This window comes from Gracilinanus agilis, chromosome 2, assembly GCF_016433145.1.
Source record: "Gracilinanus agilis isolate LMUSP501 chromosome 2, AgileGrace, whole genome shotgun sequence".
Taxonomy (NCBI): domain Eukaryota; kingdom Metazoa; phylum Chordata; class Mammalia; order Didelphimorphia; family Didelphidae; genus Gracilinanus; species Gracilinanus agilis.
The window spans coordinates 399,381,995-399,403,993 of record NC_058131.1 but is presented as its reverse complement, the minus strand read 5'-3'; the positions used below and the strand labels follow the sequence as shown (position 1 = coordinate 399,403,993).

The window sequence follows — 21,999 nt, the reverse complement described above, 5'->3', positions numbered from 1 at the left end:
ATAAAAATTATAGAATTTTGGAAAATTTTAAGTATTATCTATTCCAACTGTTTCATTTTATAGAAAAAGAAACTGAGGTCCAGAGTCCAAGGGACTTGACCAAGGCCACACAGATGGCATACTGAGACTGTTTCTTCATCTTGTAAATGGTACTACTTGTACTACCTACCTTACAGAACTGTTGTGAGTTATTATTATATGACATTAACCAAAAGGCAAGAAGGAGACTTCTGACATTTTTGTTTGGGGTGTGTTTTTTTTTGGGGGGGGCTGATTCTGAATTTATATTCAAGACTCTGTATATTAACATAATTTCCAGAGATAAAATAGGAGAGCCTGGATTTGAACTCAGACTCAGACTCCTTATCCAGTTACAAGTCAAGGCATCTAGATAATATGGCCTTAAAAGGACTTCCTTGTTTAGAATATTTAATAAATATAAGCAGATATTCAGTGAATAGTAAATTCCAGACTGAATTTCACTTTTCAGATAAATAAATGTGAGTTTATAGTTAATACACATTTGTAAAAATATTTTATTTTTTCAGCCCACTGGTGAATGAAAAATTTAACAGGAAAGCTTCTACTATGAGAAAACCAAAATACCTTAATATAAAAGATTGTGTGTTAAAGTATTTCTGCACTGTCTTGGGTAAGACTTTGATTCAGAAAAAATAAGACATTATTTGACCTACATCCACGTTTTAAAATTTTAAAACAATACAACAATCTTTTCATCTCCAAACTCTTCAATATCCATTTTTGCCAGAGTTTCTTCAAAGAAAGTAGGACTACTCTAAAAACTATTTTAAAAAAGTATTCATTCCCCAAACTCAGATAACCTTAAGACTAATGTCAACAACAAAAGAAATATATTTTGTCGACATATTTTATATAGAGTCACTACTGTGTCTCCTACAACTGGTTTCCTTACAAGCAATATAAAGTCTCTACTACAGTCTATCTTGGGGATCTTTCTCTATCTGTTGACACTATCTCCTTTGCATTTCCCCCCCTTCTAACATTTACAAAGGAAACATGAAAGCTTCATACTTACTTTAGCCAGAATCATTTCCCCCCTTTTTAATATTTCCTGGATAAAAGTAAAGATCCTACTTAGTAATGACATAGTATGGCACTATAAGATGGAACAACAGGCTTGGAGTTAGGAAAACTTTGGTTTGAAGCCCAATTTAGATACATACTAGTTATGTGATTCTTGGCACAAGTCTGAATCCTTACACATTCAATGTTTTCATCTATAAAATGGGACTACCAAAGGTACCTATCGCACAAGGTTGCTGGAAAGCTTAAATGACATAATGTATATAGTATTTTAGAAAACTTAAGTCTCTATATAAATGTCTTCTATTATTATTACTACTGTCAACAGAGGGGATTCACCAAAATATTAAAAGAAATATTTTATGAAATCAGATTATGTTTCCTCTTCATACTACTTTTATAACTCAACCAGAACAATACTTTCTCTTTGTTTTAAACTCATGATGCTTTGAACAATAATTACACATAAGAGATCAACTAGAGTATGTTAAGATGGTGATCAGTTCATTCCTTATTTATCAGTTTTCACATATTCTATTCATTTCTTTCAGGACAGTCAAGCAAACCTATACTTGATCCCATTTTTATTTCTTCCATTCAAAAATGAAGGGATCATAAGATTTTGAGCCAGAAGGGCCCTCTTAGAGATCACCTAGTAGCTCATTTTTATAGGTGAGGTAGCTGAGGAACAGAGAAGTAAAACCTAAATATCCCTCCTAAATGCCAGTTCTACATCATATCTAGAAGACCTTTCAAACTGAATATCCTGAAGGTATATATCAAGTTCAATATGGCCAAAAAAGAATTCTCCTCTCCTCCTCTTTGCAACTTCCTAATCTTCTAGTCACCTAAGTTTGGAATGAGTTTTTCTCAACTCATTTCCCCTCATCTCACATGTTCATTCAGATGCCAACTCTTCTCAGTTTAATCTTCAAAGTTTTTCTGTCTACTTTTCTCCAGTCACATGGCCACCTCACTAGTTTAGAGCTTCCTCATCTCTCACCTGGACTCTTCAGAGTATAGCAATCTTCCTATTAGTCTACCTGCCAGAAGTCTCTCTCCTTTCCAAGTCATCTACCACCAGCTGCCAGTTATATTCTTACTATAGAGACCTGATGCTGCTCAATAAACTCCAGGTGTACTCTATTCCCTTAAGGATCAAATACAAAAGTATATGATTTGGGGGGCAGCTGGGTAGCTCAGTGGATTGAGAGTCAGGCCTAGAGACGGGAGGTCCTAGGTTCAAATCCGGCCTCAGACACTTCCCAGCTGTGTGACTCTGGGCAAGTCACTTGACCCCCATTGCCTACCCTTACCACTCTTCCACCTATAAGTCAATACACAGAAGTTAAGGGTTTAAAAAAAAAAAGTGTATGATTTGGCATTTAAAACCCTTCACAATTTAAAACCTAACTTTCTAGCCTCATATGTTACTCTCCTTCATGAAGCTCATTTCAGTCAAACTGGCCTTTCTTCCTGCACCTTACACATGCCATTCCATTGCCTGTCTTCCTGAACCTTCACACAGTCTGTTCCCTGGGCATGGAATGCACAACCTCCTTACTCACACTCTTAAAGAGTCTTTATTTTCCTTCAAAGGTCAATTCAAGCAGCTTTCTCTACCTGAGGCCTTTCCTGATCTTCCCAGTTTCTAGTGTCTCCTCTTTAAAATGACAATGTATTTATTTTCTATCTATGTTGCACATACTTATATATGTATAAATGCTGTCTCCCCCTTAAAAATATAAGCTCTTTGAAGGAATTTTTGTCTTTGTGTCTTGAGGGCCCAGCACAGTGCCTATTAAAAGTATTTAATAAGGGGGCAACTGGGTAGCTCAGTGGAGTGAGAGTCAGGCCTAGAGACAGGAGGTCCTAGGTTCAAACCCGGCCTCAGCCACTTCCCAGCTGTGTGACCCTGGGCAAGTCACTTGACCCCCATTGCCCACCCTTACCAATCTTCCATCTATAAGACAATACACCGAAGTACAAGGGTTTAAAAAAAAAAGTATTTAATAAAATCAAGTGATTTGCTTCTCGTCTTCTCATATGTTGCACCATGTACCTGAAATTGTCCTACTTTCTACTCACCATCCCTTTTGTACCACAGACTTTAAGAAACTTCTTCCTACAAAGATCTTGAGATGTTTTGTGTTTTACTATGGAATCTAAGATTCTATAGACTCATGGAAACAGAGCCTTTAGGAATCATTTCTTCTAATCTCTGACCTTTCTGAAGGAATCCTTTCTGTGAAAAAAGATTTTTAGCAACAAGCCTGTTGAACATGTTTTCTATCCCACAACAGAGTATATAGTCACATTTCTGAAATGTTGGAACTTCAGCATAGGGAAATTAAAAGATTTGCTCAAAGTTATATAGTAAGTAGCTACATGAGATTTGAACTTCAAAACTTAGACATTAAATTTCACATTCTTTTCTCTATGCTTTTTCCTCATTTCACCTCTTCCCTAGTCTTCAAGTTTGCCAACAGTTCACAGAGCACTTATAAAGCCCTCTCATGTAGCATTTCTAGCTGAAGAGGTCCCTGACCTTCTGTAACAGAAAATTAAAAAGTGCATTTCATTCTCCTGCATTCCAACTGGCATACTTTTTGAGAGCCCAGGGTCACCTCCAGCCATATTCTACTACAACACTTCACTGGGGTGTGGAAGTGACCCTGAGTTCTCAAAGGGATATGCCAACAGAATACAAGCTCCAGCAGGTCTTAACAAGTAAGAAAGAATTCAAGTAGGGGCCTGCAGTGGACTATCTATATGTCTTATCATCTGACTAGCAGCCTAGTTAAGTTTGTTCAGGTTCATCACCACCTTGGCCACATGGTGCTGACCTGTTCAGTTATAGTGACATTATATGTTGAAAATTGTCTACCAATCTATTAAACATTTGTTAAACACCTATAAAGTCTCAGGAACCGCCATAAAGTAATCATTACCATCATCATCATCACCATCATAAGGAGAAAGTAACCACACTGGTGAAACCCTGGGTCCCTGGAAGTATTTCATCTCCTGCCTTTTTTTTTTTTTTTTGGATCTTCCTCAAATACTACTTTGTTTCCTCCTTTTCTCAATAATGAAATTTCTGCTCTCATTAAGTTACTCTTGATATAGTTTTGATGCTGAAGATTTTCAAAGATTTTGGGGAAAAAACAGGAGGTAGAAATTATGTTATGACTTTTTTTAATGGAAAGATATTCCCAGGCTGGGAAGAAGTAAAACAAAGTTCTAAGCGTACAAATTGAAATACTAAAACAATGGAATCTTTCCCTGGCCTCCTAATTAAAAACCAAAACAAAAACTGAAATTTGTTAAGTGACACAGCTGTAATTATCATCATGTGATAACTGTAAGGTCATAAGTCACTGCACTACTCCAACCAACATGAAATAAATTACTTGCTAAATTGGATGTCATTTCACAATTGCTTTCAAAACCTGGCCACCAAATAAACTTTCATAATAGCCATTGTCAAATAGTACTGTTGAATATTATGAAATCAACTGGAATAAAGGCTAGCTTTTCAATAAAAGGAGCTACTACACTTCTGAAAATGAAGATTCAAGGCGAGAAAATAAATTAAGCACATAAAACTAACCAGATTTCTAAGTTTTCCATTTGCCTCTATGTAGTACAAGTGGAACAAGTATAAAATAAGATCTGTTCTCACTATTAAGCAACCACAAGCTGTAATGTAGACACCACTAATCCTTCACACATTAAATTTTTAAATAACAGAATTAAGGCCATTAACAGCACTGAAAAAGATGAATTTTAGCCCTCTTTTTCAAAAGTAGTACACTCAACAAACCACCTTAAGTTATTAATATTTAAACTGAAGTAATGGTAAAATTAAAAGATGACACACTTTCCATACAAAATAATTGAATGTAAAGATTACAGGAATATAAATAGGTTAAGTAAGTTAGTATCCAGTGCTTTTAGAAACCATAACTTTTCCTTATGAACTGGAAAGCAACACAGCAATTACACAAAGCAATTAAGTTCAACTAAGGAGTTAAACCTCTCCGATTTTAATTATTTTTTTTTTACAAAAACCTATTGTATTGTGTTTTCTAAAACAATAGCATCAATAAATATGGAATAGTTCAAATCTGGTTTCAGACACTTCCTAGCTCATGACCCTGAGCAAGTTACTTAACCCCCATTCCTTAGCTATTGCCACTCTTTTGCCTTAGAATGGACACAGAGTGTTGATTTTAAGACAGAAGGTAAAGATTTTTAAAAAATACAGAACAAATAAAAACAACCTTAGAAACATTGTAAAAGGATTTAAAAATAGAAATCCTACTCTTTCAGAAAACATACTAGTAGGTTTTGGAACTACTATTAATTTTGATCTCTATTTGGTAATGGTCAAACCAAAATACTCATCCCGCCTCTTTTCCTACTCCCCTTCCACCCACTATATATCAATTTTCTTATGTATAAGTCTTTTCCTGCTTCAAGTTTTTCTCCATTGGTTATAGATACTGCTGATTCAGGAACTGTTTTCACTTTGCTAAATTTATCTTAATTTTGGCACTCCGCCATCATTCTGCACTGTCCCTTCTACCCTCCCCCTATGTTAACCTAAAAATCCTCAGGGAAATACTATTAATAAAACATCCAAAAAATTACAGTAGTATATTAAATTTTGCTTAAGAAAAATGTATGCTGCTTCTTTGCTCTTTAAATAGATAAAAGTATTGGGGGGTTGGATTTCTCATCTTTATTACTCTAAGAAGTGGAAAAATTTTGCTTTTCTCCCCCAATTATTTTAATATATATTGGAAAAAATTACATTTTAAGAAGTCGTATGCCACATTGCTTAAACATTGAAATGAACAGAGACCAAACTGAAAAAAAGTGCATAGAATGTTAAAAAAAATTTAATGGCATTTTAGCACAGGAATATTCTAACTTTCTATAAAATATGTAATGTAGAAACAGAAGCCTAGGTGGAAAAGAATAAGAGAACTTGGATCTGTTAGTACTTAACTAAGCTGATATTAAGCATGATTTCTTAAAACTGCCTATAAAAGAAAATATGTAACTCTTATTTTCAGATATTAATAAAGAAATACTTCTTGAAAAATATTTATTCCCTATTCTCCTGCACCCACTAATTTGGTTTATTACTATTATTTCACCAATTCTCATTTCACATAAATATGCTATAAAGATTCTTTTATTCATGTAGTTTTAGGATTATCCCAAGAAGAGCAAGTGATAGCACTATGTCAAAATCACTTTGCCTATTTAACACATGCCAATATATGTGTTTATCTCAAGATTACATGTGTGTGGGGTGTGTATATAATATGTATACATACATGCATAACATATATTATGGTGGTATATTACATTTTGCTTAAGAATACTATATTTTGCTTGTTTATTCTTTAATAAGATAGAGTGGAATAAAATTTGTTTTCCTTCCCCTTAAAATATTTTAATGTGTATTGAAAAAGTTATATTCTAAGAAATGACATGCCAAATTACTTTAGTACTGCAATTCAAACAAACATTTATATGTATATATGTCACTTGTCTATCAAGGCTATCTTCTATTAAGACTAATCATCTAACTATTAAAGAGAAGAAAAAATAATTTCTCATTAAGTTTATTCCAAATCTCATGTAGATGTTACATTTACTAATGTAACTGGGTTATTTCTATCACCTAGAAGCTAGGGGGTAGATAGATTCAAGTGTATATAACCAATTCATTAATGCCAAATGCTCAAACTTCACGCTTAGTCCTTTCACACTTAGTCCTTTCACACTAAAGTAAAATAACCAAACTTAAGACTCCACTTGACCAAAATCCCAAAGATTCTTGATGTTATTTCTATCACTATATTAATTCATAAAGCAGACTTCAGTATAAATCATTCAGAAAATTTCTATTGGCATGTTTCATATTCTATGGCAGATAAAACAAAATAATCGAACTCTCTAGTCAGATTATGGAACGATAGTATCACTCACTGATTTATAGGTTGGAAGAGGAATTTAGAAGTCAAGTTCAGCTTCTTCATTTTGCAGATAAGAAAACTGAAGAACAAAGATTAAGTATCTTGTCCAGGACCTCAAAGCTATAATATAAACAAAACCTAAAATGAAAGTTGGCAGCTAGGTGGCGTAGTGCTGGTCTTGGAGTCAGGAAGACATCTTCATGACTTCAAATCTGGCCTCATACACCCATTAGCTATGTGACTGCAGCATAAAGTGTAACTGAATAATCAAATAAAATATCATGGGAAGGAATTTCAATAAATTCTAAAATAGGCAAATCCCTCCTAAAGGTATCCAACCCTAAAGTATTTAGAATTCTCAGGAATGGAATGAGGCTTTGTCAGGGAAGTTTTGCTATGAAAAAAAATTGTCCCCAACTCCTCTAAAATATATAGGCTCTCTTTATTTTCAATGAAGGAATAGAAGACTAAAGGAACAATGAAAATATGTTTACACATTAAAATATGTACACACTCTATAATTCTCTCAGTATCTTCTTAGTAACTACCAATATAAAAAGAACCAAAACCAAACAAAAGCAATCTGTCAATACATGCATCAATACATGCAATCTTACTACCTGGTGAAATTTCATAGGATAAATTAATCCCAAAAGGCACGAAAGCAATCAATATCAATGGAAGAGATTGTAAAGATTTCAAAGAAAAGTAGGATGCAAGGAAGGAATGGACAAAGGAAGGAAAACCATTTTTAACTTTACTAATTATCCACTAGTTCCATTAAGAATGATATTAAATCACACAAAAAAGAATACTAAATAGTGATTTTAAAAAATCCTTCCCCTTTTCACTAACACATTTTACTCTTAAAAACCTCAAACTGTATTTGCTGAGATCAATTCAGCACTAAATTAGAAGGCAAGATTTAGAGAAAGATTTTCATCACTCAAGTTTTAGATGATAACCTCAAGATCATGAGTATTCTCTCTCCTAAAATTAAGGATCAAGTAAAGTTAGCAGAAACACTACCAAGCCAACAAACTTGACCTTCCCTCTCTCTGAAATCCTGAACTGCATACTGAACTGGGTTTCAAAGTTGATTTTTCCTTTACATATCTTTCCTCCTATTAATTCAATCCTATTAAAAGTAGTCAGTTTTACAATTAAAGTCTCATGAACACTACAGAACAAATGAAAAAAAGTTATCCCGAAACAATCTCATTCTCTTTCACCTCTTTACAACATAGTTTCAACATCAATGGCAAAAAAATTCTAAAAAGCTAGTCATAAGTCAAAGTCTTCCTATCAATGTAATGACTATGTTATGTGTAGATTTTCCACATTTAAAAATGGATTAATTTGGAACCTTCTAACTCATTTTTCTTATGTTGACTTGGGCAGAATGAAGTAGAAAAGTGCTTTTATTGTTTGCCTATCAATAAGCCTGACTCTAAGGTTTTATTAAGCAAGATGCTTCATCTTTTAAACCAGGGCACTAATGTTAAGTACTTACTTTTGATTACTTAAAGCTTTAGACACAAACTTGAAGTAAATTTCTGGAAGTGTGGCACATTAGCTAAAATTTTTATTACTCAGAAAAAGCTATGTTAAAAGGAACTTAAAAGTTTCACAAGTAGATTTTTCCCCTTTAAATAAAAAAGTCTTCACCTTTGCAATTAAAATATTATGGATAAATATTGTCACACACAAAGAAGGAGAGTTAATATTTACAAGATCCAGTTGTCATCTCAAAATTAACTTAAAACTAAATTGTTCTCTAAGGATCCATGGTCAAAACTAACGTTTAGCTAGAACCCAATAATATAAAAACATAGCAGAAAAGCAAACATCTTGAGTCATATCAATGTTGCTCATTTGAAAACAATAAATTGATTCAATCTGAATCAAAGAAACATTGAAACTGAAAAGAAACATTGTTTCAATTTGAGTGAACCTCTCTTCTGGGTAATTCTAGTTCCCCAATTCCAACTAAGTTAATGCCATAATGCATAAAATTTCCAAAGAAAAGCTACAAAAGGAAGTTATCAAATCTATCATCAATTCTACTTTGAAACACTGAATAGCATTAAATAAAAATAATCACATCAAGTAGATTCATAGAAGGTTGAAGTCAAAAGGGGTCCTAAGAGCACACCTAGTCCAGCTCCCTCCTTTTACAGAGTAGGAAAATTGATGAAAGAATTCCTTAGGTAACTGAAGGAACAACACAGTAATACTCCCATTTCTTAGCTCCCAGGTTTGTGATGACAATCCATTATGAATGTATATTGTTAAAGAGTTAGAAAGTGATACGAATTTGCAAGGAGTTATTATACTTAGACATTTAAGGTGTTTTCACAAAACTTTTTGGTATACTAATATGTTCATGCTGAATGCAAAAGGTTGTATCTTGTTTCATGTAAATTTGGGCAAAGAAAATGAAAGTGAAATGACAAAGGCTTATTATTATGAGCAGAATTGATAATCCCCAAATGTTTCATAAAACACAGCATTTTTCATGGCATAATTACATATTTTATAAAACAATCTGTGTTATAACTGCTTAACCTATGAATTGAAACAGGGACTATTGAAAGAGTCAAACATGTATAATCATAGATTTTATTTCCTCAAAGTTCTAGATACAAATAAATATAAGAAAGGAAGTCTTTAAATGTAAAACACAAATGCTAATACTCCCTAAGACAAACCCATACAGCCCTCGTATTGAACACATTTTATGTACCTCATTTCACAAAGACGATTCCTAACTGTTTTCTTCCAAATAAGCAAAATATATTACTTAAACAAAACATAATTGGAAAGTTTTCATTAACACATAGAAAAGTTTGATTTTGTTTACTTAACTAAATAATGACCAAATCTTTTAGAAATCGACTAAATTCCCTAAACTTCTAATCTAGCTTTCTTAACTAATAAAAACAATCCCATCATTAAAATGTGGAAAGATCTACCCATTGTAAAATGTGGTTGAAACAAAAAAGTGGGATGAATATAAAATCCTCAACAAGAAGTAAACAAGAATACTAAACAATATTAATATTTAAGGCATTTGAAATTATACAGTATCATATACAAAGAAAACTGGTTCAACATTATTCTTAACAAATACTCCAATTCACAATCCTTCTCCACCAAACCTAAATATGTTAAAATCATAGTCTTCTGTTTCTTTGTTTTGGACTGAATACCTGATTGCTTTCAGGAGAGTTTCCTATCAAAATATGAACCTGGAAAATGGGTTTGAACATGAAATCCCACAACCAAGAAATCTTTTAATGACCTGACAATGTAGGGAAACAAGCTAAGTGACGCCCCAAGCTCCACAAAATCTGTGGTTAAGTATGAATTTGAGAATTTTCAGCAACACTGAAAAGTCCCCAAAGTGACTGATAAGCAGAGGCTTATTATCTAATTTATATTTTGAGACCTGTGGGCAGGAACCAGGTCTTATTGTACCGTGTCTACCACATTCTGCTGAAATTTAATAAATGTCAAAAACAAGTTCTGCAACAGGCCCTCTGGATGACCAGCAGGACACATTGTTGATCATTCTGATTTTTAAGTTTAGTTCTTTCACATTGCTAGCATGAAATAACATGTTATTTACAAATATATAAGTGCAGAAGTTTGATATTTTCATTAGCATGTTATATAAAAGTACATTTACATTGTTGTGGAATTATATATCCTACCAAAAGCCAGCTAATTTAGCATCTACTAGAAGTAAGAAACTTTAATTTTGGGCAAAAGTGATGAACCTTGTCATCATCTATGTCACACCTGAGGGAACATGCTTTCAAGGACAAGGTACACAGAAAGAAATAGAGCAAATGACCTTAAATCTACTATTTTTAAGGGAAACATTGATAAGACTCTTACCTTGAAAATCCATTTGAAAAAACTGATCGACCAGTGAAATTCAGAGTTCCCAAGGAAGTCAAGTTGTCATCTCCAGATCCCTGGCACCTATTCCAATTTTCTGAACCAACAGGAATGGGTGGAATGACATTAAATACAGGCTTGTGATCTTGCTGCTGAGAAAGGGATGCAGTATTCAAGTCGTAATGGTACATCTGTCCCCCAGAGGTACTCACACCATGAACAGAAATGGCAGACATCTTGTTACCAATTATATTTGCCCCAGAAAAATTTCCTTGACAGTAAACTGGGCCCAATTTCTCCTGTTTAATTACGCCAGGAGTACAAAGTTCAATAAAATCTTCCTTTTCTGTTTTCACTTGAGGTAATGGCATATTAGAACTGGGTAAAATTAGACCCCCCTGCTCAGTAATTTTAGGCTTAGTGTCCGGCAAAATAAGAGGCTTGCAGTCTTCATCTGCATTACCTTCTAAAAGAAATGGATCATCTGTTGCCAAAGGAGAAAGCAAACAGTTTTCATCTAACAAGGGGTCTAATCTCCAAGGACTTTCATTTGCCTCTTTACCTGGAGATCCAGCAGACAATTCCAAATCCTGCAAAATGTCAAAGGTACTTTGGTCTTCAGTATACAATTTTGCATTGCCATCATTAGAGCCAGTCAGGCCCTTTTTAAAAGTTGGCTTTTCTAAAGCTTTATCACAATTAGATTTTGTTGGAAATTCATTGTCTGTAGTAGAAGATGCTGAACTCTTGGGGCTTTGGGGCACCCTGGCTGACTTATTGAGGCTTGCGATGCTCTCTTCAAGAAGCCTAAAATCTGTTTCACCAGAAGAAACACCAATTTGGCCCTGCTGAGGGAATACCAGATCATTTCCCATCACTTTTGAATCTGTGTCACCCATATAGAGTCCCATTGATAGTGAGACTGCTTTAGATAGATCTGGCTGCTGTGCGCTGCCGGCTGAGCCTTTAGAAAAGTCACCCAAAATAGGCTGCTGCTGCTGTTGCTTAGAGTCTGACTGAGAAGCAGCAGCCAGTGATGGTGAAGATACAGGAATCTTCACAGCAGCTCCTCCCCTTATCGTTTTATAAAAGTCCATTACATTTCCTCTGCTCCGACCATGTATATTCTTGGTGGTTTCTTCTCCACGCGAGGGACTTAACGATTCTTTTGAGTCCATTAGTTAATACCAGCTAGAAAAAGAACATATACACCATAACTAAATAAGTTGCAAATACAGTCACATCAACATTTCAGTGATAGGATTAAGAGAAGCTCAACATGTCTGGGTTCTTCTAATCTTACTCCCTACCACCAGAAAGGTAGTTTCTCTCTTTCCAGAGTTCAAATAGCATTTCCTCTACTTCTTTACATGCAGCATACTATAGTATAAGGCAGATCGCCTGCAAAACTTAACAGCAAAATTACAAGATGATGCTTTGCCATTCATTTGGCCATTTGTGTAAAAAAATGCTTACTAATGTATGTAATTAATAAAGTTAAAATAATTATGTTATAAATTTAGATTATATATCAATGCATTATGAAAAGTATGAAAATGACTTAAAACTAACACTTTTTAATTAAAACTGCAACAGCAAATGCTGTATTGGAATCTTGCTAATTATTTCCTATATTTCCCAACTCCAGTTAGTTGTTCATCTATACCTAGTAGTTACCATACCTCTACCTGCAAGTGAATCCTTTATTTGAATAAACCAGCACTGCCAGTATGCTAATCTCCTAGACAAGGGAAAAGATTCCCATTTTAAACTCCATCATCCTAGCTGGGTGGTAAAGCAAACTAATTCAGGACTCGGTCTTGGATATTAACTGATAGTTTAAATTTCAAGGGGATAGACTAGAATGTGTTACAGTTTCTAACAAAAGTATAGGCTTTATTTGAAGTGAAAATATAAAGTTATTGATTCATGTTGATGGTATAGGATACTGTCTATATGTGATACATTATATACCTACAAGTTGTCTGTAACATTAGCATGTCCTGTTCTTTATTGTTTGTTGCATCCCCCCCCCCACCTTTGAAACAAAATGTAGAGTAATGAAAAGAGAATAAAAATATAACATATGATTGGGGCTGAAAAGCCATGAAAAAAAATTCCACAATAATACTCACTGAATTCTAAAGCTTCACCCCCCCCCACTTCCCCTTTTTAAAAAACAATCTAATTTGGTCAAAATATTCGAAAGATCCAAAAGGACTGACATGAATACTTAGGACAATCTGGTCAAATCCAGTCCAATAGGAGAAAACTCTCTTGTAGGAAGAAGTTAAAAGTCATAAACCTGATTATTGGCTGCATAGTAAGGATGCTGGGGAGAAGGGGTGGGAGAGAGAGGTTGAGGGTGGGTGGAATAGGGTGCTGCAATAACAAATCTTTAGTGCATACGATTTACCTCCCAGGTCCCTCTGCTATGTTTACTTGATAATGATCTCTAAACACATACAAGGTATCAAATGGAGTCTAATGAATTTCCACGGGCTTTCCTGACAGCTGCCTTCATACTCGAAACCAAAACAATACCCACTCCGCAATGGAGTGGGGGCGGGGATGGGGGTGGGGGACGAGACTTCAAAACGGTCCCTCAAGCAACGTTCTTCCTAGTTGCAAACGATTCTGCAACGTTAACCGGACATTACGAACAATGTCTAAAGTGGCAATACAGCGTTTCAATTAGCTCATCTACAATCAAAATACAAACATCAAAACCACAGTCCGTCGAAAATCTCTGGCTATACAATAATTCAAGGAAGGATAGGTTTTCAAGACCGTTCTACTGATGTTAACCATGCAAAAAAACAAACAAACCAAAATCCAAAAACATTCATTATCTAATAGGAAAGAACCCCCACAAAAGCGCGAAGTGTCTAGAAATGTGTCGAGACCTGTTGAGCTCTTTCTCTGACACGCCCACTTCTGCAAGATAACACCAGCCCCTTAGAGAAGTCTACAACTTCCAGGCTGTCAGCCCCTTTCGTACCCGAAAAAAAAAAAAATCCACCCATGCAAAGAGCTCGGAAAGGAGACACGTTGTAGCCTCGACGGAAATTCTAATCAATCCTAGGCAACAAACAGTGAACATTTTCGCGACAGACAAGAGTTAAGGCACTATTTCGTTTTTCCGAGTTTAGAATAAAAATAGATATCAACCCTCAAGGAAGAAAAATAAAGGGTGGCAGGGAGAGGGGGAGGGAAGTGTTGCGGCTTTCCTAGTAGGGTATTAACTCAACCTGGAGGCTTGGGGCCCCCGACTTCCCCGCCACGGAGCTTGGAGCCCACGCAGAGGGGCATTATTTCAGCCTCCCGGTCCGAAAGTACAAGCTCAGCTTCCTCCCTGTCCACCCTACGTGCCCGAGCATGGCAGAGGGGTGGCGAGGGGGAGGGAGGAAGCACTGTCACCCTTTTTCTGTCCTTTCGTCACTGTCAACTCTCCCAACTCAACCCCTCCCCGCCCCCCCCCACCCTGTTAATAAAAGTTTGCAAGATTCAAAGCCGCCCCCTAGGACTCCGTCTCTTGCCAAGAAAGGCTCTTAGGGTTTGGGGGGAGGGGGACCGAGGTTGCAAACACCCGTAACCCCCGCTCCCCTTTCCTCCATCTGCCTCTTACCTCATCTAGGGGTCCAGTTATCCCGCCACCTTCCACAGCTCCCACCACAGCCGAAATAAACAATTTAACGTGTGAAAGGAGGAGGAAAAATGTTTTTCTAAAAAAAGGAAGTAAATAGCCGCCCCCTTTTCCATAGGGGGGGGTAAGGGGGAAGAATCCCTTTTTAAAAAGTCTTGCCCTTTCCCCGCACCGCCAGGAACAGTCCTCGGCCCTTCTTCGGGTCTTCTGGACTGTTGTTTATTGGTACGTTTCTTCTCCCTGGAGTCCTCCCACCCCTCGGCTCCTTCTTACACCCACTTTCAGCCGTCCCCGACAGGCGGGCGGTGACTCGGGCTCTAGTCACAGACAGAGCTAGCAAAATGGAGGAGGAGGAGGAGGACTAAGAGGAGGAGGAGAAGGGGAGAGAGGACACGGGAAAGGGCTGCCTGGTTGTGGAGAGAGAGGGAGAGCTCGAGCTGGGGGCGGGGGGGAGGAGGAGGCGGCGCCACATCCACATACACACACGCACATGCACACACGCACACATACAAACACACTCACATATTTCGCCGCTCCCAGCGTGTACGAAGCCTGAGGGGCAGTAGCAGGCGGAGAACGATGCAACCTGTTGGTGATTGTGAGCAACTGCAATCGCACGCTCAGCTCCCCAAGCCCCTCTAACTCAGTCTACCGGCCCGCCCGCCGCCACTGCTGCTGCCGCGGACTCCTACTCCACTGCCAGCAACTTACTCCCACTACCTCCCCGGCACACTGCGCCCCCACCCCTCCTACCCCTGCCCGCACATATAGGGTTACCTCCCTGCAACACGACCGCAGCAGCCAAGGGATGATTACTGCATTTCGACTCCAGTCCCTGCACGCGCTTTGTACACTCCCTTACCCCTCATCCCTCTGCCCTTCATCCCCAAAGGAAAATGAAAAAATAAAAATAAACGCGAAGACGACAAACCTGGTCTTTCTATGGAGGGAGAGGAAGCAGAGAAGCTTAGTTTGTGTAGTTTCTTTTTCTCCTTTCCTTCCCGCCCCCACCCCACTCCATTTCTCCAGGCTGAGCTGACTTAGAAGATCAATTCTGATGACGGGGATGACGAAGAATACCCGGTGGGTGATGCATGTGACAGTGGACCGGCGAGGCCCGCAGTCCTCTCGGAGGGAACTGGGCTGGCGGGGGGCGGAAGGTAGGAGAGAGTGCCTAGTGTACAAAGTCCACAAGCCTGGGACATGGGGCCGGGCAGGGGGATGGCTCTCTCCAGGGGACAACTAGGCGGAGGTGGTCCGGCTACGGCCAGCACTACATACTTTAGGTGTCTCACTTAGGAAAAGACGCCTGAAAAAGAATACAGTTCTGGATCTCGGTGGAGGAGAGGGGTAGGGGTGGCAGCGAGCAGCCCCGGAGGGTTAAGGAGGATTAAGGGTTGGGGAAGGAGGAGGCAGGGAAGGGGGCGCGGTGCAGCGCACAAGTCTATCTCTCAGACTTGACCGTCAGACACGCCCTCGGACAAACATATAAAGGGGGGGGGGGAATAGCATACGTACATTTGGCCCCGAGGGAGTTGCATGCATGAAGGTTCCCCCCACCCACGCATCGTCTGTGCAACGAAGTCTGCAGCCGCCGCTCCCCCACCACCTCTCTCTTGCGCTATGAGAAGTTGCAAAGCAAAACCCACCCTCACTCTCTCTGGTCCCCCACCCTAGTCGAGTAGGAGCCGCAGCGGCGGCGGCAGCAGCAGCCGCAAGAGAGGAGGCGTCGCCTGCCAAGTTCAACCTCCACCCCTCCCATCGCTCTCACTTAAAGGAAGTTACTAGCCAAATGCGAAAAAAAAAAAAAAATCACCCTCTAGCAGGCTGGATTTCTTTGCACTTTTGGAGGGGAAAAAGGGGGAGTGGGAGAGTTGCACGTGAAATAGAAATAATGACTTGCACGGGGAATGGCAGGACCCCTGCACCTCTTACACATAACCCACATCTAACCTTTCTTCCAACCCCAGCCCCAGCCCAAATTGCGAGCCGGAGCCCCTCCCTTCAATTGTGGGTCTGGCTGTGACATTTGCTAGATCTTGCACTTCCCATACTACTGACCCTTCCTCTTCCTTTCTCCCCTCGCGTTTCTCCTCCCCTCTTTGGGCCCCCGACAGAATATCTTTTCAAGTTTCTGCAAAAACTCCTTGCAATAAATCCCGTTAGACTTCCTCCTCAGGTTTAAGTGAATCATGTGTTTAACCCTCGGGTACGTCTTATAGAGAGGAAGATGTCCCAAAGATCCCTCACTCATCCCTAGGCTCTCGCCTCTGGAGTGGGAACCTGCTCCCCCTTCCAGGGAGCCCGCCCCCGCCACGTCCAGTGGAGAGCATCAGAAGAATCTAGCCTCCTACCCCTGGTGCCAGTTATCGTATTTATGGTTATGATTTGTCCATGTGTTCACGTGAGGCGATATGCCCGCCCCTGGGGTGACAGCCGCGCGGGAAAAGTATGTTTGGAGAGGCCCCCAGTGGAACACTCCCGGCTCCCAGGACTCTGGCACCCATAGCATGAAGCTGTCACTTTAGGTCAGATCTTAGCTCCGGTCATCCCTCTCAGGCTCCAGACATCCCGGCCACGGATTGGGGAGCCAGCCGGAAGCTTCCGGCCGCCATCTTTGTAAAGGAAATTTACGCCCCTCAAACCCTAGCGTCCATATTTGTCCAAGAAGCACCCTCAAGCGTTAGTCAAATCCTTTCTTTAAGGAGTTTAGATGAAACGTGTCAATAGAAACCTTTGTCACTAAAGAAATGGATTGGGCCTTGAACGAACATCCTCGGCAGAGAAGACTTCCGCGGGATGGCCCCACCCTTCCCTTTAAGGTTGATCCCAGGTACCCATATTGGTAAAGTAAATTCTCGCCATCTTGGTAAAGGGTGACGGCAAAGGCGCATGCGTAAATCAAGTCTTGGCTAGATCCTGAGCCAGGGTTATCTTTGAAGGAACATTGGTGAAAAAATCAAACAAAAATTGAGGATCACTATACTGTACATAATGATCCCTGTAGCCGTATATTGACTTAGAAAAGCACACATTAACATTATTTTTTGGTGTATTCAATTAAATATTTCCCAATTACATTTTAATATATGTAAAACTCAGGAGTAAATATAGCCTGAGGATTGTGTTTGACACCTCTAAGGCAGAGTGTCTATCTTATGGATGAGTAACAAAACCCAGGAGTTTGGGATAAAGGACTACTTGTTTGACTAAACTAAAGCTCCTTTCTAGGAGAAATAGAGTTTTGCATATCTTTCCACAATATTATAAACTTTGATGTCTTCTTGCCAAAGGTGCTCTGAAAAACTTAGGCAGTTTTTCATCCACTAATTTTTAGATACTCAAGGTTATGAGATTTAGAGCTGGAAAAGATTGTAGAAATCAGCATGCCATTATAGAGTAATGGATCTGAAGTCAGGAAGTCCTGGATTTAACTCCCAGCACTGAAGGGCACAGTTTCCTTATCTGTAGAATGAGAATAACTGTATTATTTACATACATCACAGAGTTATTATAAACTTCTAGTGAGATAATGTATATAACATATTCCAGGCTTTCAGGACAGCAAATGAAAAGGTATAGAAACAGGAGATAGAATATTATGAGTGAGGAATAGCAGGTAAACCAGTAGAGCTGCATCATAAAATTAATGGAGGGAAGTAATGTATAGCCTCCTCTCTTCTGCTTCTATTATTTTGACCTTTGCAATATTAAGTATTAAATTGTGATAACCAGCAAGCATATATTAACTATCTACTATGTACCAAGTATTGTGATGAGAAATAGCAAAGTTAAGCAGGCTCTGCCCCTGGAGCTTACATTTTGCTAGAAGAGAACAACATATTCCCAGATAAGTCAATGCAGAGGGCACTAACAATTGGAATAATCAAGAGCTTTTCGGAAATACCTGAGCAGAGTCTTGGTGGAAGCTATGGATTAAAAAGGAAGAAGTGAGGAAGGAGAACATTCCAGGAACAGGAGAAAGCTTGTCTACAGTGATAAGGGCAGGAGGTGAAATATTGGTATAGAGTGATTTTGGCTAGAAGGTAAAGTTCATGAAGAGGTTGCTTTTCATTTGTTTCCAACTCTTTGTGCCCCTGTTTGGAGTTTTCTTGTCAGATACTGGAATGGCTTGCCATTTCCTTCTCCAGATCATGTTACTGAGGTAAATAGAGTTAAGTGACTTTCCCAGGGTCACATAGCTTGTAGTATCTAAGGTCAGATTTGAATTCAGGTCTTTCTGACCCCAGGCCCTGCATTCTACCATTATGCCATCTCTTTGAGAGTGATATTTAATTAGACTAGAAAGATAAACTGGAGCCAGATTGTGAAGGATTGAAAATGACAAACTTCTTCAGCACAGAAGTGCTATGGGCACAACTGCACTTTAAGAATATTAATTTAGCAGCTATATGTGGAGGACACATTGGAGAAGGGAGACACTGGATATAAGGAGACCAATTAAGCTGCTATTGAAATAGTCCAGGGGACAGGTGATTGTTGAATGAGTAGAGAGAAAGGGATAGATGTAATCAATATTGAGGAGATGGAATTAATAAGATCTGACAGATATGGGGGCGGGTGAATGAGACTGAAGAGTTGAGAATGACTGATGTTTCAAACTCGGATGACTAAAAAAATTGAATATGTATTTTGCTGAGAGGCAGAAGACATGACTTTTTTTTTAAAGTTTCTTACTAGCTGTGGGACTTTAGGAAAGTGACAACCTCATTAGGTCTCAATTTCCTCAGCTATAAATGATAAGATCAGTCCAGATAGTTTTTAAGGTCCCTTTAGGCTCTAAATCTTATGATACAAATATAAACATGAAAATGTGCTTTTATTGTTAAATCTGCACTACTGCCCCAGTCTACTAGCTACAAATAATATTTTTTACATTACAAAAAATGAGACTAGTAAAATTGTTAGCACATTGACTAAATAAACTGCTACTTCAGAATAATCTACTTGCTTTGGGAAAGAACTATGTTCTTGTTCAACTCAAAAGAAAGAGCACCCAGGAAAACCCAGCCAAGCTCTGAATATTTGAATATACTGCAACATTTGCATTTTATACTAACCATATCTATCATAAAAATTTGATGTAGGTAAGACAAGTTCACAATCATGACAAATACCATTCTATTCTTTTTGTAAATGGAATACTTTCTCTCCCAAACTGCCATGATAAATTAACAGCCTCTCTGGTGATCTATCATGTATTTGATGATTTAATTATTTAATGCTCATAAGTATAAAACTATCTACATATCTTTTTGAAGGCAGAGGCAGATAGTGGCACAGTGGATAGAGTTCAGGGTCTGGTGTTGGGAAGACCACCTGAGTTCAAATCTGGCTTCAAATACTTGCTAGTTATATGAATCTAAGGCAAGTCAAAACCATTGTTTGCCTTGCAGGGGTATTTTAGTATGTTGCACATAGTAGGTGCTATATAAATACTTATTCCTCTTTCTTCTCTTTGAATAATCTGTAGTTTTTAAAGTAGAGCAACTTATTCTATAAGCAAGCCGAAAAAAAAAAAAGGCAGTGTAAAAACTGACCTACCAGTTGAGCAAATACTTTCAGAGGGACCTAATTTTCAAAAATATTTAACACATTAGAGCAGACATATTGAAAAAAACTTCAATTGATACTATATATTTGTTTTTTTACTTGTTCCTCATTAAGTTTCCTTCTGCTTGAGTCTCTCTGGATGCTATACTCTTTTGGTTAAAATTATTTTAATTTGCCCCACTTCTAAGCACAGTCTCTAAGCTCATCTTTGAGTTCTCATGCCTTGTTTTTTTTTTATTAGTTCACAAAGGTGTAGTAGTAATAGCAGTGGTAGTAGCAGCAGCAGGAGCAGTAGTAACAGTAGTAAATAGTAGTAGTAGTAGTTGTAATAGTAACAATAGCAGTAGTAGCAGTTTTTGTTCAAACACACTGGAATTTAGGTAACTAAATGATTTTGAGTTTAGGCAGGTGATACTTTATGCAAGCCATGAATGTGTTTCAAATCCATTTCAGAAGTGTTGAAAAGCTCTTTATTATGCAATAATGGTTGTTCATTCTGAGCTTTTTATTTGGCAACAGTTTTGTCCAGGTATTATTTTTCCATTCACATTTTTTTTACCTAGTGTGGTTAGTTTGGATATCAGTCAATTAATAACATTTTATTTAGTACCTATCTGTCAGGAACTGTGCTATGCACTAGGATTACAAAGAAAGACAAAAATGTCTCTGTTCTAGAGGAACTTAAAATCTAATGAAGGAGACAAAATGCAAATAACTATGCAGAAATAAGTTATATACAGGATAAATAGGAAATAGTAGAAAGAGGCGTGTGCTAGAATTAAAGGGGATCAGGAAGGGTTTCTTGTAGAAGGTAGGATCTTTGTTTGAAGGAACTTGAAGGAAGCCAGGGAAACTAGGAGCAGAGATAAGTGACAATTCTAGGCTGAGGGACAACTAGTGAAAATGAAGGACTTTGAATACCAGAGGATTTTATAATTTGATTCTAGATGTAATATAGAACCACTGGAGTTTAATTGAGTAGAAAGATGAAAACCTTAGGTCTATGCTTTCAGAAAATTACTTTGGCAGCTGAGGGGAGGATGATTTGGAGTGGAGAGATTTGTGGGAGAGAGAAACCTAATAGGATATGGTAATAGCATAAGCATGAAGAGATGAGGACCTGCACTAGGATAAGCAGTATCAGAGGGGGAAAAGAGGTATATTTGAGAACTACAGCAAAGGTAAAATAGAAAAGATGGAATTGGATGAAAAGTAGTGAGAAGTCAAGGCTGACACCTAGGTTCCATCAGATTCAATTAGCATTTATTGAATACCTACTATATCCTGAGTACTGTGCTAAACACTAGAGATACAATGAATAAAAAGAAAGATAGTCCTTATCCTCAAATAGCTTATGGTCTAAAAGAGGAGACAACATGCAAAAAGAGGCAGAAAAGAGCTAGGGAAATGAAACACCCTGGGGTTCCTGTCACAAGGGGCATCTCGTTCAGTGGAGTTGAAACCAAGGGGAATGAGCTGAGAGTCCAGGCCTCTAGGTTGTGAGCCTAGGTGGCTGGGAGAAGGGTAGTGTCCTTAACAGTAATAGGGACAGTTGGAAGAGAGGAGTTTTGGGGGGGGGTACAAACCTTTGATTATATCCTAAAATGAATGAGTGAGTGAACAAAAATTATTTGTTAAGAACTTAACTATATATAAAACATTTGCTGAAGCTACAAATAGAAAAGTAAGAAAATCCTTGATCTTAATTCAAGGAGCTCACATTCTGATGGAGAAGACAATAGATATTGAAGGTTTCAGATGGAAGGATCTCATGGTCCTTAGGGTACAAGGGAAAATAAGATGTCAATGTCT

At 38.1% G+C, this 21,999-nt stretch overlaps 1 protein-coding gene across 1 annotated transcript in view; it reads right to left on the bottom strand.

Moving 5' to 3' along the window:
- NR3C1 (nuclear receptor subfamily 3 group C member 1) overlaps positions 1–16,579 on the bottom strand; it is a 129,478-nt gene extending 112,899 nt beyond the window's left edge. The window contains exons 1-3 of the mRNA XM_044664517.1: positions 16,132–16,579; positions 15,545–15,756; positions 10,965–12,158 (exon numbers count right to left, since the gene is read on the bottom strand). Of these exons, the coding sequence (XP_044520452.1) occupies positions 10,965–12,145 (1,181 nt within the window). The 5' untranslated portion in view covers positions 12,146–12,158; positions 15,545–15,756; positions 16,132–16,579. The remainder of the gene's footprint in view (positions 1–10,964; positions 12,159–15,544; positions 15,757–16,131) is intronic.
- Positions 16,580–21,999: the final 5,420 nt, after the last annotated feature.